Here is a 15,384-nt window from a genome sequence, read left to right as displayed (position 1 = left end):
TAAAAACCTTACTTTTTGTTTAATTTGTTTTGCCAAACAAACACAGTGAAAACTTTAGTCTAATTGTACAGAAAATAGAATTTGTAACCAGTAGCAAACAAAACAGGATAAACCTAAGTCCCTGGCAAGCTGGATCTCCATCAGCAGGTCATCCAGATCCCCTTGTAAATGGCCTCCTGGGAAAATAAGTCCTAGGAGGCAGAGGCACAGATTTACCAGTCCCCATCAGAATCACAGGCTGCACCTGGGAAGGAAAAGCATGAAAAGGAGGAGAACTGATGTTACTTGAATCTCTTATCACTACACACATTAGAGTTGTCTGACTGCTGACCAACCTTCAGGTATTGTTTTCGCAAACCCATAGTCCCTGGACATCCCACCTGCATCCCTAGAGGGTAAGTTTCAAGTTCAGTGGTTCTGAAGCCTCTGCTTAACCAGAATCTGCAACAATAACTGGGGAGGAAGGGTAGACAAAGTCATAATTGCTGGTGTCACCAGGGCAGAGTCTAAGGCCCCAGCTTCCACTTCAGGAGGAAACAATTGAGGATGCCAGGTCACCAGCAAGAGAGTCCAGCTGCCTTAAGCCTCAGTACTGTCAACCAGTGCCCCAGGAGTATAGAGGAGTTCAACAATGGCCTGCGGTCCCCTGGCTGGATGGGGTCTGGGAGTCCAGCGGGCTGCCGGGGCACCAGTTCACATTCCGTGCTTCTTGCGGATGACAGCCATGGCAAGCAGCCGATCCTTCTCACGCAGTTCTTCGCGCAGCTTGGCCTCTGTGAGACGCAGGTGGCGAATGCTGCCTTTCATCTCTTTCATCTTCACTTCCATCAGCGCCAGGATGTCCCGCTGCTCATTCAGCTTGCGCAGGAGCTCCTCCTCCGTGGTGCCTGACGACAAGGAGTACGAATGGTCGGAGCCAGTATCAGGGAAGCCCTCTTCCCCTACCACCACCAACTGGGGGCCCATAGGGCACTCGGCAGCCTCCAGCCCTGCGGTAGCAGCCTGTAACTCCGACGCGGCGGCCGCAGCGGCTGCGCCCTCTGCGGCTGCAAACTCCACTTGCACTGTAAGATCGATGGGCTTCACGTCTTCTCCAGTGGGAGTGATGGGCGCCGGCGGCACGGATCCCGGAGCCTGACTGCTGTCTACAGCGGCCTGAAGGGTGAGAAGCACGGCCGCGGAAGCAGACACCAGGTTCGGCTGCAGCTGGGCAGTCTGGGCAGTGGAGGCAGAGGGTGAGGACTGCTGCTGCTGCTGCTGCTGCTGTTGCTGCTGCTGTTGCTGTTGTTGCTGCTGCTGCCTGCGGCGGGCGGCCGCGGCCCCAGCGGGTCTGCGCGCTACTTTGCGCTCATTGACGCCGCGCAGCGGGAAGATGGTGGGGACGCGTACCGTGTAGGTCTTGCGGCCGCCCTGGAAGTGAACGCTGCAGAGACGGTGGCCTGTGGTGGGCTGGAAGGTGGAGAAGCACCCACTGACGCCGGCACGCGACACGTTCTTGAGCCAGAGGCGCCGCAACTCAGCGTCCTTTGGAAACGTGTAGAAGTGCAGCGCCTTGTCCCGGTGCGAGTTGTTGTAGCAGCCTGGCACGCAGCACGTAAAGCCAGGCATGGCTGCGCCGCGCGGCCCGGCCCGGCCCACCGGCCTCCTGCGCCCTTCGACGGCCCAGTGGCTCCGCCGCCGCCCGCCCCTCGACGGGCGGCGCCGCGCGAGGCCTTGGGTGGTATCCCACCACTGCCGCTCGGCGCAGCCGGCCCGCCCGGCGCCCCGTGCCCAGAATACGCTTCCTGCCGGCCCGCGCCGCCCGCCTGGCTGCCCGCCTGCGCTCGGGAGTGGGCCCCGGGGACGCCGCGAAGGACCGCCTGAGAAAGAGACTACGCCCCCCACAATGCCCCGCGCCAGAAGCCGCTCACTTCCGGGGCGGGTGTGTGCGGAATCCTGCCGCCTTCCTAGGCACTGCGATAGCCTCCGAAGAGCAGATTCTTTCCCCAGCCCGTCTTGTCCCCGGCGGGCGAGAGAGGCGTATTAGGTTGGAACGCTGTCGCCTGGACTGCTCCTCACGAGAACCCGAATCCTGATAGGGGCGTGGAGCGGGGCGGTGCGCGCCTCACCGGTGCGCAAGCGCGGTGGGTATATGCCCACGGAGACTACAAATCCCGTGATGCCTCGCGCTGAACTAGGCGCCTTCCATCCGAAGCGCCGCCTAAGGGAAAGATCGAGTTACTGCGGACCAGGATTCGGGCGAGGTTGTGCTTTTTGCCAGAACCAGTCCCCCAGCCCCGAGCGCCTTTGAGTCGACGGCATTGCTGCAGCAGAGGTAGACGAAACCTGGGCCTCGGCGCCCCGAAGGGTCTCAGGAGTCCCTTTCTTTGCGTTGGGGACTCTCTCCCGATTCAGCTGCTGCCTGCGTTGACTAACTGATCTAAACAAAGTCTCCAGTAGACGCCTACTATGTGGCTGACACAGTGCAGGGAGTTTGCGGGAGTCAGACCGACTGGGCTCCTCTCTTGGAGCCTGACTACCTAGATGGATAAGCGTCTGTCTTTTGGATAATAGATCTGAATACACGCGAATGGATGTCTACTCACAGATAGTAATCGCTCCAAAGGAATTAACAGGAGAGCAGAGAAATGGGGGGGAGGTGGTGGGGGCCAGGAATAAAAAAACCAACGAAAGCTTGGGTAGGGAGAAGTAGCCAATTCTTGTCCCGGGAACCAGTCTGTAAGGCCACATGGCAGAAAAGAGCTAGGCTCCGCCATTAAAGAGCCTGGAAGGGGGTGGCCCGGGTAGGGCCAAGCGTGGGAAAATACCAAACTGGGACATGTTAAGGATTTGGGGTTTTATTCTGCAGGCCACTGAGAGCTATTAAAGGATTTTATGGGAAAGGATTTGCATTGTAACAATACACCTCCCCCCTACCTCAACTTATTTGAGGGAATCTTTTTTTTTTTTTTTTCTTGGAGTCTCACTCTGTCGCCAGACTGGAGTGCAATGGTGAGATCTCGGCTCACTGCAACCTCCGCCTCCTGGGTTCAAGCAATTCTCCTGCCTCAGCCTCCGGAGTAGCTGGGAATACAGGCGCATGCCACCATGCCCGGCCAATATATATATATATAGTATTTAGTAGAGACGGGGTTTCGCCATGTTTCTCAGGCTGGTCTCGAACTCCTGAGCTCAGGCAATCTGTTCGCCTCGGCCTCCCAAAGTGCTAGGATTACAGGCGTGAGCTAGGATCACGGCGCCTGGCTGGGGGAAAATGTTTTAAAGAACACAAAATGTTGTGGAAAGCCAGGGAGGGGCCAGGCAGTTCTCCAGGTGAATTACCTGCAAACTAGCCCTCCTTTGCCGAGTTCTTCCTTCTCCCAATTTTTTTTAAACTTTTACTTTAGGTTCGGGGGTACGTGTGAAGGTTTACTACATAGGTGAACTCGTGTCACCGCGATTTGTTGTACAGATTATTTCATCACCCAGGTATTAAGCCCAGTACCCAATAGTTATCTTTTCTGTTCCTCTCCCTCCTCCCACCCCCCGCAAGTAGACCCCAGTGTCTGTTGTTGCCTTCTTTGTGTTCATGAGTTCTCATCATTTAACTCACACTTGTGAGAATATGTGGTATTTGGTTTTCTGTTCCTGCATTAGTTTGCTAAGGATAATGGCCCCCAGCCCCATGCATATTCCCACAAAAGACATGATCGTGGTCTCCTCCCAATTTTTCTTGTCCTTTTTTCTCTCCTGATAGCAGATCACAGGCATGAAATGGAAACCTAATATACATTATTTCTTTTTTTTTTTTTTTTTTTTTTTTTTGAGACGGAGTCTCGCTCTGTCGCCCAGGCTGGAGTGCAGTGGCGCGATCTCGGCTCACTGCAAGCTCCGCCTCCCGGGTTCACGCCATTCTCCTGCCTCAGCCTCCCGCGTAGCTGGGACTACAGGCGCCCGCCACCACGCCCAGCTAATTTTTTGTATTTTTTAGTAGAGACGGGGTTTCACTGTGTTAGCCAGGATGGTCTCGATCTCCTGACCTCGTGATCCGCCCGCCTCGGCCTCCCAAAGTGCTGGGATTACAGGCGTGAGCCACCGCGCCCGGCCTTTTTTTTTTTTTTTTTTTTATTTTGAGACGGAGTCTCCCTCTGTTGCCCAGGCTGGAGGGCAGTGGCGCGATCTCGGCTCACTGCAAGCTCCGCCTCCTGGGTTCACGCCATTCTCCTGCCTCAGCCTCCCAAGTAGCTGGGACTACAAGCGCCCGCCACTGCGCCCGGCTAATTTTTTTTGTATTTTTAGTAAAGACGGGGTTTCACCGTGTTAGCCAGGATGGTCTCGATCTCCTGACCTCGTGATCCGCCCGCCTCGGCCTCCCAAAGTGCTGGGATTACAGGCGTGAGCCACCGTGCCCGGCCTCTAATGTACATTATTTCTAATTGTAGTATTTGACATAAAAACAAAATGGGGCCGGTGTAGACCCTGGTAAAAGATATGCATTCATTTGGGTGAATCATTTATACAACGGTATAAACATGAACACACATATTACATTTTTACTTATGTATTTATTTGAGATGGAGTTTCGTTCTCGTTGTTGAGGCTGGAGTGCAGTGGTGCGATCTCGGCTTACTGCAACCTCCACCTCCCAGGTTCAAGAGATTCTCCTGCCTCAGCCTCCCAAGTAGCTGGGATTACAGGCGCCGGGCACCACACCCAGCTAATTTTGTGTATTTTTAGCAGAGACAGGGTTTCGCCACGTTGGGCTGGCTGGTCTTGCACTCCTGACCTCAGGTGATCCACCCACCTCGGCTTCCCAAAGTGCTGGGATTATAGGTGTGAGCTACCTCGCCCAGCCTATTTATTTATTTATTTATTTTTATTTTTCTTAGACGATGTCTCACTCTATTGCCCAGGCTGGCGTGTAGTGGTGCAATCTTGGCTCACTGCAACATCCGCCTCCTGGGTTCAAGCAATTCTTCTGCCTTAGCCTCCCAGGTAGCTGGGATTACAGGTGTGCATGACCACACCCAGCTAATTTTTGTTTTTTGTTTTTTTTTTTTGAGGTGGAGTTTTGTTCTTGGTCAGGCTGGAGTGAAGTGGCACGATCTAGGCTCACTGCAACCTCCACTGCAGGGTTCAAGCAATTCTCCTGCCTCAGTCTCCCAAGAGCTGGTATTATAGGTGCCCACCACCATACCCGGCTAATTTTTGTATTTTTGTAGAGCAGGGGTTTCCTCATGTTGGCCAGGTTGGTCTCAAACTCCTGACCTCATGCGATCCACCCATCTCAGCCTCCCAAAGTGCTGGGATTACAGGCGTGAGCCACCGCACCCGACCTAATTTTTGTATTTTTAGAAGAGATGGAGTTTCAACATGTTGGGCAGGCTAGTCTGGAACTTCTGACCTCAGGTGATCCGGCCACCTTGGCCTCCTAAAGTGCTGGGATTACAAGTGTGAGCCACTGCACCCGGCCTATATTACATGCTTAAATTTTTTTTTTTTTTTTTTGAGACAGAGTCTCGCACTCACACTGTGGCCAGGGCTGGAGTGCAGTGGCACAATCTCGCTTCACTGTAATCTCCGCCTCCCGAGTTCACACGATTTTCCTGCCTCAGCCTCCTGAGTAGGTGGAATTACAGGCCCACACCACTACACCCGACTAATTTTTTGTATTTTTCATAGAGACAGGGTTTCACTATGTTGGCCAGACTGGCCTTGACCTCCTGACCTCATGATCCACCCACCTCAGCCTCCCAAAGTGCTGGAATTACAGGTGTGAGCCACCGCGCCTGGCCATTTTTTTTTCTTTTTTTTTTTTTTTGAGACGGCGTCTCGCTCTGTCACCCAGGCTGGAATGCAATGGCACGATCTCGGCTCACAGCAACCTCCATCTCCCGGGTTCAAGCCATTCTCCTGCCTCAGCCTCCCGAGTAGCTGGGACTACAGTCATGAACCACCATGCCTGGCTAATTTTTGTGGTTTTAGTAAAGATGGGGTTTCACCACGTTGTCCAGGCTGGTCTCGAACTCCTGACCTCAGGTGATCAGCCTGCCTCGGCCTCCCAAAGTGCTGGGATTACAGGCATGAACCACCGTGCCTGGCCATGTTTAAATACGTGTGCAATAGAGATAAAATTCAGCAAAAGATCATTGTAACTGTTATGGTTCAAACTCTACCTGTCTCAGGACTCACCTTGCTCAAAAAATGTTGAGAGGCCAAATTGATGTAATTTCTTTATGCACAGAATATTGAAATTTATGCCCAATGAAACTCTAATTTCCAGTACATAAAATCACCTGTCATCTACACTTAATCTTCTGCCTTAAAGCATATCTGGAATGCATGGCTTTCTCCCCACCTCCACTATCCAGCTCAGTCTCTGTCTTAATCACCCCTGGAGAAAGGCAAGAACCTCATCACATGTCTCCCTGCCTTCAATCTTGCCTCTCCTGCAATCTGTTCTTCACATGACTGCCAAAAAAATCTGATATGTCATACCTCTGCTTAAATTCCTCCACTGGCTTCCTATTCCATTTAGAATAATGTCCAGATTCTTTCCCAGAGCCTGCAAGACCCCATATTAGTCTAGCCCTGTCATTCTCTTTCGCTCCTCCCTGCCTCACTTCATCCCAGTATTTTTTTTAAACAAGTAATTATAATGTTTAATTATGTGAACAAACAGAATACTACTGTACAAAGAATGAAGCTCATGGTTTGTTTGTTTGTTTGTTTTTGAGACAGAGTCTCACTCTGTCGCCCAGGCTGGAGTGCGATCTTGGCTGACTGCAACCTTCACCCTCCAAGTTCAAGCGATTCTCCTGCCTCAGCCTCCCGAGTAGCTGGGACTACAGGCATGAACCACCATGCCTGGCTAATTTTTGTGGTTTTAGTAAAGATGGGGTTTCACCATCTTGGCCAGGCTGGTCTTGAACTCCTGACCTTGTGATCCACCTGCCTCGGCCTCCCAAAGTGCTGGGATTACAGGTGTGAGCCACTGCGCGCAGCCAAAGTTCATGTTTTAATCTTTTTTGAAACATGTTTGACCAGCCTGGGCAACATGGCGAAACCCCGCCTGTACATAAAATACAATAATTAGCTGGGCATGGTGACTCACTCCGGTAATCCCAACTACTCAGAAGGCTGAAGTGGGAGGATGGCTTGAGTCCAGAAGGTTGAGATCTTCAGTGACCTGTGATCCCACCATTGCACTCCAGCGCGGGTGACAGAGCGAGACCCTGTCTCAAAGAAAAAGAAAAAAAAAAAGGCCAGGCACAGTGGCTCATGCCTGTAATCCCAGCACTTTGGGAGGCCGAGGCGGAGGATCACCTGAGGTTAGGAGTTGGAGACCAGCCTGGCCAACGTAGCGAAACCTCGTCTCTACTAAAAATACAAAAAATTTCGTAGTGGCTCACGCCTGTAATCCCAGCACTTTGGGAGGCTGAGGTGGGCAGATCACAAGGTCAGGAGATCAAGACCATCCTGGCTAACACGGTGAAACCCCGTCTCTACTAAAAATACAAAAAGTTAGCCGGGCGTGGTAGTGGGCGCCTGTACTCCCAGCTATTCGGGAGGCTGAGGCAGGAGAATGGCGTGAACCTTTGGGAGGCTGAGGCAGGTGGATCACCTGAGGTCGGGAGTTCAAGACCAGCCTGACCAACATGGAGAAACCCCATCTTTACTAAAAATACAAAATCAGCCATGCGTGGTGGCACATGCCTGTAATCCCAGCTACTCGAGAGGCTCAGGCAGGAGTATCACTTGAACCCAGAAGGCGGAGGTTGCGGTGAGCTGAGATCACGCCATTGCACTCCAGCCTGGGCAACAAGAGCAAAACTCTGTCTCAAAAAAAGAAAAAAAAATACAAAAAATTAGCCGGGCTTGGCGGTGGGCACCTGTAATCCTAGCTACTTGGGAGGCTGAGGCAGGGAGAATTGCTTGAACCCAGGAGGCAGAGGTTGCAGTGAGCTGAGATCGCACCACTACACTCCAGCCTGGGCAACAAAGCAAGACTCCATCTCAAAAAAAAAAAAAGATGTTTGTTTTTTCCATATTATTCAGTAGTTCAAGGTTTTACTAGTAAATGAATAAATAATTTAAAACTGCAGGCTGGGGCCGGGTGTAGTGGCTCACGCCTGTAATCCCAGCACTTTGGGAGGCCGAGGTGGGCGGATCATGAGGTCAGGAGGTCAAGACCATCTTGGCCAACATGGTGAAACCCCGTCTCTACTAAAATTACAAAAAATTAGCCAGGTGTGGTGGTGGGCACCTGTAATCCTAGCTACTTGGGAGGCTGAGTCAGGGAGAATTGCTTGAAACCCGGAGGCAGAGGTTGCAGTGAGCTGAGATTGTGCCACTGCACTCCATCCTGGGCAACAAAATGAGACTCCATCTCAAAAAACAAAAAACAAAAAAACAAAACTGCAGACCAGGCGCCATGGCTCACGCCTGTAATCCCAGCACTTTGGGAGGCTGAGGCAGGCGGATCATGAGGAGTTCGAGACCAGCATGACCAAAATGGTGAAACCCCGTCTCTACTAAAAATACAAAAATTAGCTGGGCATGGTGGTGCCAGCCTGTAATCCCAGCTGCTCAGGAGGCTGAGGCAGGAGAATCGCTTGAACCTAGGAGGTGGAGGTTGCGGTGAGCCGAGATTGTGCCATTGCACTCCAGCCTGGGCAACAAGAGCAAAACTCTGTCTCAAAAAAAAAACCCAATTTTTATTTATTTATTTTGCTAGATATGGTGGTAATGGGGAAAACATTAATAGAACTTTTGAGAGCTGGAATTCATCTCAAAATTGCTCGTGTTTGGAGATCATAACATCAGTGCTGGATCACAAACAGCCTATTAGCCATGGAGCCTGCTTCCTGGTCTCTTCTGATAGAGATAGGCCCTATAGACAGATTTGCAAATGCAGATCTTTTAAAAATGCTTTTATTATTTTTTGAGACAGGGTCTCTCTCTGTCGCCCAGGCTGGAGTGTGATCATGACTCACTTAAGTCTTGAACTCCTGGGCTCAAGCAATGCTCCTGCCTCAGCCTCCCCATTATCTGGGACTACAGGCGCGCACCACCATGCCTGAATAATTTATTTTTATTTTTTGTAGAGACCAGGGGGCGGGGGTCTCACTGTGTTGCCCAGGCTGCTCTCGAACTACTGAGCTCAAACTATCCTCCCGCCTCGGTATCCTAAAGTATTGGAATTACAGGCGTGAACCACCGCCTAGCCTGCAAATGCAAATCTAACCAGGTCATATGTAGGATAAAAATCTTTTTCCTGGCCCAAGTGTCTCTCCTCATCTTCGGAGAGAGAGATGGGAATGAGAGAGCCTTCTAATAATAGCAATTGCTAGTTACCAGTGCCCTGGCTTATCGTATGTTAGACTCTGAGTTAAACATCAACTCCTTGAATCATTACAAGCTCCTTATCAGGTAGGTATCAACCTCAATTTACAGATGAAGAAGCCAAGACTTGGGCTGCTTGCATTACATTAACCGAGGTTTACCCGCAGCGAGGCTGCCTCCAAAGCATCCGGAGTTTGCAACCATCACTGTCCACCCCACGAGCTGCGATAGTGCGAGAACTACAATTCCCGTGGGGCTGTGCGGGAGCATCGCGAGAGTTACCTTAACTGTGGCGGCGGGAAGGCGGACCCTGCAGCTGGCTGGGCGGTTAGGAGGGCCCGGGGCCGAGACGATGGCTGACCACAACCCTGACAGCGACTCCACGCCGCGCACGCTGCTGCGACGCGTGCTGGATACAGCGGACCCGCGCACCCCGCGGCGACCCCGGAGTGCTCGGGCTGGGTATGTGAGGGGGCTCCCCGAGTACTTGAGCAACTAGAGGGACCGGGGAGTGGGGTCTGGGTGGAACCCAGCGTCGACTCTGTCCGAAGAGGAAAACTGAGTCTCAGAGAGGAGCAGGGCCTGGGACTCTGAGAACTGGTTCCATTGCTCTAGCCGGGCCCGGGCCAGCTGTTTGTGCCCCCGCCCCCAGGGCTCCAGGCAGCCAGCCCTCGGGACCACAGAGCCTGACTGATCCCGAATCTTTGGGGGCTCGGCCACTGGAGATGGAGGATAGGCGCTCAGAATATCACCTTCTGCTCTGTTCTCTAGGCAACTTTCCCCAGACCAGCCAGGGTGTGCCTAGGCATTTGCCCTGAACTTCTGCGTCCCGAGGGTTCCCACTGTTCCTGCTCATTGTCTTACTGTCCTTGTAGCTCCCAGCTGGGAAATGGGAAAGGAGCTAGAGGACAGCCTGGGCAGAAGTTGGGAGGCAGCAACTGGAAGATGCTTTGCTAAGGAGCAGGGAATTTGGCCTGACTCAGTGGGAGTGGCAGTGGGTGAGGGCTGTGGTGAGCTCATGGTGCAGAGGATGCATACGTTGACATCTGCCAGACTGGGACAGTGGAGTTTCTTTATAGGGAATGAGAAGCCATTCATTATAGGTTTTACACCCATGAGGTAGCAGCTGCGCCCTGGGAACACTTACGTGGCTCTGGAATCTGAGAGGGACTGGACTGGAGAGACTAAGGTGTCTGGGGTACCAAGTTCTTAAAAGATTTTAAAATACTTTAATATCCATCATGGATTGTTACTTTCATGTCTGGGGTGGATGCTTTTCCAATTGCCCCTCTTGTCTGTGTGGCTAACCCCTACTTATCCTTTGTGATTCCGCTGAAGTCACCTCTGTGAAGCCTTTCCCAGCCCCTCCTGATTGGTTCACTCATATGCCCTCTCTATTCCCATACCCCAGGGGTCTTCTTCGGTCCACACTGCTGGTGACATAGGGCTGGGAACAGGGGCGATGGTAGGGGCAAGTGGTTTCTGGGTCCCTAGCCCTGAGGGAAAAAGGCTCCAGACCAAGACCCCCGATGAAGGCATGTCTCTATATTCTCTATCCCTCCTCACCGTAATTCTTGGCATAATTGCTGGTCTTTACACAGAGCCCGGAGAGCCCTGCTTGAAACGGCTTCCTCCAGGAGGTTGAGTGGCCAAACAAGGACGATAGCCAGAGGGCGTTCCCATGGAGCCAGGGTAAGTACCCAGCCCACTGACCCCAAAGGGCCCTGGCTGCCTCGGGGAGGGGGGTTGAGGTCTAGCTCTGCTCTGGGGCCCACCTTGAGGAAATCTCAAGGCAAATGGACAGACTGGTTGCTTGGTGCTTTTGCCGATAGTCTATTGGCAGATCGGCCCATATTCAGGCCAGTGGGCACTTGGAGGAACAGACACCTCGGACGCTGCTGAAGAACATCCTACTAACTGGTAAGTGAGCGCTGGCCTGCCGGTCAGAGTTAGGTACCAGTCCAACCCCAGTCTTGTGGTATCTTTCATTCAGGGTGGCCTGTTCTGTCAGCCCCACCCTCTCCTTGGTGTTTCTGCAGCCCCAGAATCTTCCATCCTGATGCCTGAGTCGGTAGTGAAGCCAGTGCCAGCACTGCAGGCGGTCCAACCCTCCAGACGAGAGAGCAGTTGCGGCAGGTACACAGAACTCCCCCACCTTGGATTGTGCTATGGGCAGCTTAGTCGGGGAGTTTCTTGGGGGTTGCAGAAGCCAGAATTGGACTTCCTGGCCTGTCTGAGATAAGCTCCATTCTTGTAGCCTGGAGCTGCAACTTCCTGAGCTCGAGCCCCCCACAACCCTGGCTCCAGGTCTGCTGGCCCCTGGCAGGAGGAAACAGAGGCTGAGACTGTCAATGTTTCAGCAGGGAGTGGACCAGGGGCTGTCTCTCTCCCAAGGTGAGGCCCTGGACACCACTTTTGCTACCCTCTCCCTCCTGTCCTCTGGAGAGGCTGAGGAGTCCTGAGAGAGGGCCCTCACAGGCCTGGATCACTTACCATGGTTTTCTTCTTTTACATTCTCTTGCCGGTTGCTGACAGAGCCTCAAAGGAATGCTGATGCCTCTTCCCTCACCAGGTGCTGTTCTGGGTGTTTCCTGTTCTGGGAGTGGGTGGAGGAGAGACTTGGGGAGGGAGGTGCTGCCTGGGATGGAATCTGGCCATACTACTTCCTACCAGTTTTAGCCTCACAGCATCTGTTCTAAGACATGAGAGCCCCAGGGCAGATGGAGGGATCTGTGGGCAAACTGGGTCTCAGGTACCTGACTTTCCTCTGTGCCTCCCCACCTCACCAGATCCCTCAACCTGACCTTTGCCACACCTCTTCAGCCACAGTCAGTGCAGAGGCCTGGCTTGGCCCGCAGACCTCCAGCCCGCCGAGCTGTAGACGTGGGTGCCTTTTTGCGGGATCTGCGAGATACTTCCCTGGCTCCTCCAAGTAAGGTTGGGTTTTCCCCTGCTGGCCTTTGGGGAAAGCTCTCCCCGCTATGACAGATAGGAGGTGATGCTGAGTCAGGGTTGCGCCCCTCTCGGTGGGGTCAAGGACAGCGAGCAACTCTGGTCAGTGGGTCTACAAGGAATTTCTGTTTGCTTTCTACAGGGGGCCCCTTTCCTTGGTCCCTCAGTGTCTCCCAGGGCCCCATATCCTTAGACTATAGGGCTGGAGGTTGTAAAGGGGTGTGGTGTGGTGGCCAAAACTTGTTGAGAGGGGCCAGGTTTCAGGATCAGCTGGCCAATTCAAACTGACCTGGGAGCCTGATTGCAGAAAACAAGTTCACCAGAGTAAGAAGAGGGTTTGGGAAGACGGAGCAGAACAAGCAGCGAAGAGGTATTTTAAGTGGGCAGCTGGTGGGCGGGCAGCTACAGGGGCCTGGGACTGCCAGGCAGAGGAACAGGAAGGTAAGCAAGGAGGGCTGTAGGCGATAAGGCCTCGCGTGCTAGGTTGTCTTCTTTCTCTGAAAGCCACTCAGGGCGGACCCATGCAGCCCATTGTCCAGGCCCTGGCAACGCTGAGTAGCAGCCGGTGGGCCTGGAATACGCTGAGAGCCAGCTGGCCCCTGATCTCCAGGTGACAGCCTCAGAACCTGTTACTACTCTGCCCACAGACATTGTGTTGGAGGACACCCAGCCGTTCTCTCAGCCCATGGTTGGCTCCCCCGACGTGTATCACTCCCTACCCTGCACGCCTCACACTGGGGCTGAAGACGCTGAGCAGGCTGCCAGTCACAAGACACAGAGCAGTGGGCCTGGGCTGCAGAACAATAGTGAGTGTGTGGCACTGGTGGCCTGGAGCCAAACTTAGCTTGGGTGAGAGTTGACAATGGTAGTTTTCCTTTCTCAAGCCCCTCTGTGCCCCTAGAGCACCCTGGCTGTGGCTGCCTCCTTCATCCAAGAGCAGAGTCCATGTTGGGCCAGGAGACTTCAGATCCATGTCCTGGTGCTGCCTCTGGCTTTGTCTTTCCTCAGTGGGCAGGGCTGGGTCTGCTAGCCCATCTTTACCCTTCTCTGAGCTATGCAGCCTTGGCCTGCTGCGTCTCCAGCCTGTATTCTCTCCCCTTCACTTAGGCCCTGGGAAACCAGCCCAGTTTCTTGCAGGAGAGGCAGAGGAGGTCGATGCCTTTGCTCTGGGCTTCCTGAGCACCAGCAGTGGTGTCTCTGGAGAAGATGAAGTAGAGCCCTTACACGATGGAGTTGAAGAGGTAGAGAAAAAGATGGAAGAAGAAGGTGTGAGTGTGAGTGAAATGGAGGCAACAGGAGCACAAGGACCCAGCAGGGTAGAAGAGGCTGAGGGACACACAGAGGTGACAGAAGCAGAGGGATCCAAGGGGACTGCTGAGGCTGACGGGCCAGGAGCATCTTCAGGGGATGAGGATGCCTCTGGCAGGGCAGGTAAGAGGCCCAGTGCAGGGAGTGACTGGTGACAGCTGTGTTCAGGCCCTAGCACACAGAAAGGCCTTGCCTGGGTTGTGTTTCCGGGCATTGGTGGTGGTAGGGGGTCAGGGAGACACTGAGGGGCACCTGCTTGGCTGGAGCTAGGTGGGGCCCACCAGAAACAGGACAGAAATACTGTGGCTGTGCTGGCCTGGGTGAGATGGTCAGGCCTGGGATCCCTGTGACCCCACCCTTCTTCTTTGTAGCAAGTCCAGAGTCGGCCTCCAGCACCCCTGAGTCTCTCCAGGCCAGGCGACATCATCAGTTTCTTGAGCCAGCCCCAGCGCCTGGTGCTGCAGTGTAAGATCCCACAACCCCATTCCTCATGGGCCTCTTGGGAAGGGAGCATTGGGTATGCTGTGTACATAGGGTCCTCCCTCTTCCTACGGGTATGCAGATGATTACCCAGCAGGGCAGCTTGAGCTGGGCTGGGGAGAGCTTACCAAGAGCACCCCTGCCATCCTGGTGCCTGCCTCCACGGCTTAGAGGAGGCTGGGTGAGGGGAAAGTATGTGGTTGGTTTGTAGTCAGAAAAGGCTTCCTGGAAGACGATTAGCAGAATTGGGAAAGGCAGCAGTAGAGTAAGGAGAGAGACTGTCCATTCTAAGGCCTGGAGTCATGGACCCAAGCAGGTACCAATATAGATAATAAGCCTGAACCAGGATGTCGAGTCGACTGTGGAGGGACAGAGCCCCAGGGAAAGACTGGCCTCTATGTGGCCCCCTGACCCAACTGCCCCTCAGCAGGTGGTCAGGGCTGCTGGTCCTGGCTGGCCAAGGGCCACGTGGTCCCCAGCCTCAGCAGGAGCCAGCAAAACTTGCTCTTGAATAAGAGCCTCCTTGAGGCAAGTTCAGCCCCTCTGTCCACTGTTGCCCTCAGCTTATCTTCAGAGCCTGCAGAGCCTCTGTTGGTCAGGCATCCCCCTAGGCCCCGGACCACCGGCCCCAGGCCCCGGCAAGATCCCCACAAGGCTGGACTGAGCCACTATGTGAAACTCTTTAGCTTCTATGCCAAGATGCCCATGGAGAGGAAGGCTCTTGAGATGGTGGAGAAGTGGTGAGTCCTGGGCATGTAGGGTAGGGAGAGGAACTCCTCGGGTCATGATCAGACTGTTCAGCCTGCTCTATCCCCACCTTCTTGACAGCCTAGATAAATATTTCCAGCATCTTTGTGATGATCTGGAAGTATTTGCTGCTCATGCTGGCCGCAAGACTGTGAAGCCAGAGGACCTGGAGCTGCTGATGCGGCGGTGAGAAGGCGGAAGGTGTGGGGGTGCTGGCTGGGGGAGTTCTGGTGCTGATTCTGCCTGTCCCTTCTCTTCCTCCACTGCAGGCAGGGCCTGGTCACTGACCAAGTCTCACTGCACGTGCTAGTGGAGCGGCACCTGCCCCTGGAGTACCGGCAGCTGCTCATCCCCTGTGCATACAGTGGCAACTCTGTCTTCCCTGCCCAGTAGTGGCCAGGCTTCAACACTTTCCCTGTCCCCACCTGGGGCCTCTTGCCCCCACATATTTCTCCAGGTCTCCTCCCCACCCCCCCCCCCAGCATCAATAAAGTGTCATAAACAGAATATTCTGCATTTTGGTGCATGTCCTGGGGCCAGCCAGGCAGGGACTGATTCCCCCCCCACAACTCC

The 15,384-nt window shown here is 53.7% G+C and overlaps 2 protein-coding genes across 4 annotated transcripts; one reads left to right on the top strand and one right to left on the bottom strand.

Moving 5' to 3' along the window:
- On the bottom strand, window positions 1-3,596 carry THAP11 (THAP domain containing 11). Its single transcript, XM_055366196.2, has one exon. The coding sequence runs from the start codon at window positions 1,606-1,608 to the stop codon at window positions 694-696; it is 915 nt and encodes a 304-aa protein (XP_055222171.1). The 5' UTR covers window positions 1,609-3,596; the 3' UTR covers window positions 1-693.
- On the top strand, window positions 2,146-15,313 carry CENPT (centromere protein T). 3 transcript variants are annotated; one of them, XM_055366192.2, is made up of 14 exons: window positions 2,146-2,314; window positions 9,436-9,786; window positions 10,926-11,016; window positions 11,157-11,244; window positions 11,364-11,460; window positions 11,582-11,718; window positions 11,860-11,896; window positions 12,114-12,256; window positions 12,924-13,082; window positions 13,384-13,707; window positions 13,956-14,049; window positions 14,628-14,804; window positions 14,893-14,997; window positions 15,081-15,313. In XM_055366192.2, the coding sequence occupies exons 2-14, from the start codon at window positions 9,677-9,679 to the stop codon at window positions 15,202-15,204; spliced, it is 1,686 nt and encodes a 561-aa protein (XP_055222167.1). In that variant the 5' UTR covers window positions 2,146-2,314; window positions 9,436-9,676; the 3' UTR covers window positions 15,205-15,313. The 3 variants fall into 3 exon arrangements, with proteins under 3 accessions (XP_055222167.1, XP_055222166.1, XP_055222168.1); XM_055366191.2 differs by lacking the exon at window positions 2,146-2,314 and adding an exon at window positions 10,448-10,513 and having other exon boundaries at window positions 9,522-9,786; window positions 15,081-15,308; XM_055366193.2 differs by lacking the exon at window positions 2,146-2,314 and adding an exon at window positions 10,404-10,513 and having other exon boundaries at window positions 9,655-9,786; window positions 15,081-15,308.
- Window positions 15,314-15,384: the final 71 nt, after the last annotated feature.

This window comes from Gorilla gorilla, chromosome 18 (genome assembly GCF_029281585.2).
Source record: "Gorilla gorilla gorilla isolate KB3781 chromosome 18, NHGRI_mGorGor1-v2.1_pri, whole genome shotgun sequence".
In the NCBI taxonomy this organism is placed as follows: Eukaryota; Metazoa; Chordata; class Mammalia; order Primates; family Hominidae; genus Gorilla; species Gorilla gorilla.
The sequence above is the reverse complement of the archived record's forward strand: the minus strand, read 5'-3'. Positions and strand labels throughout refer to the sequence as shown.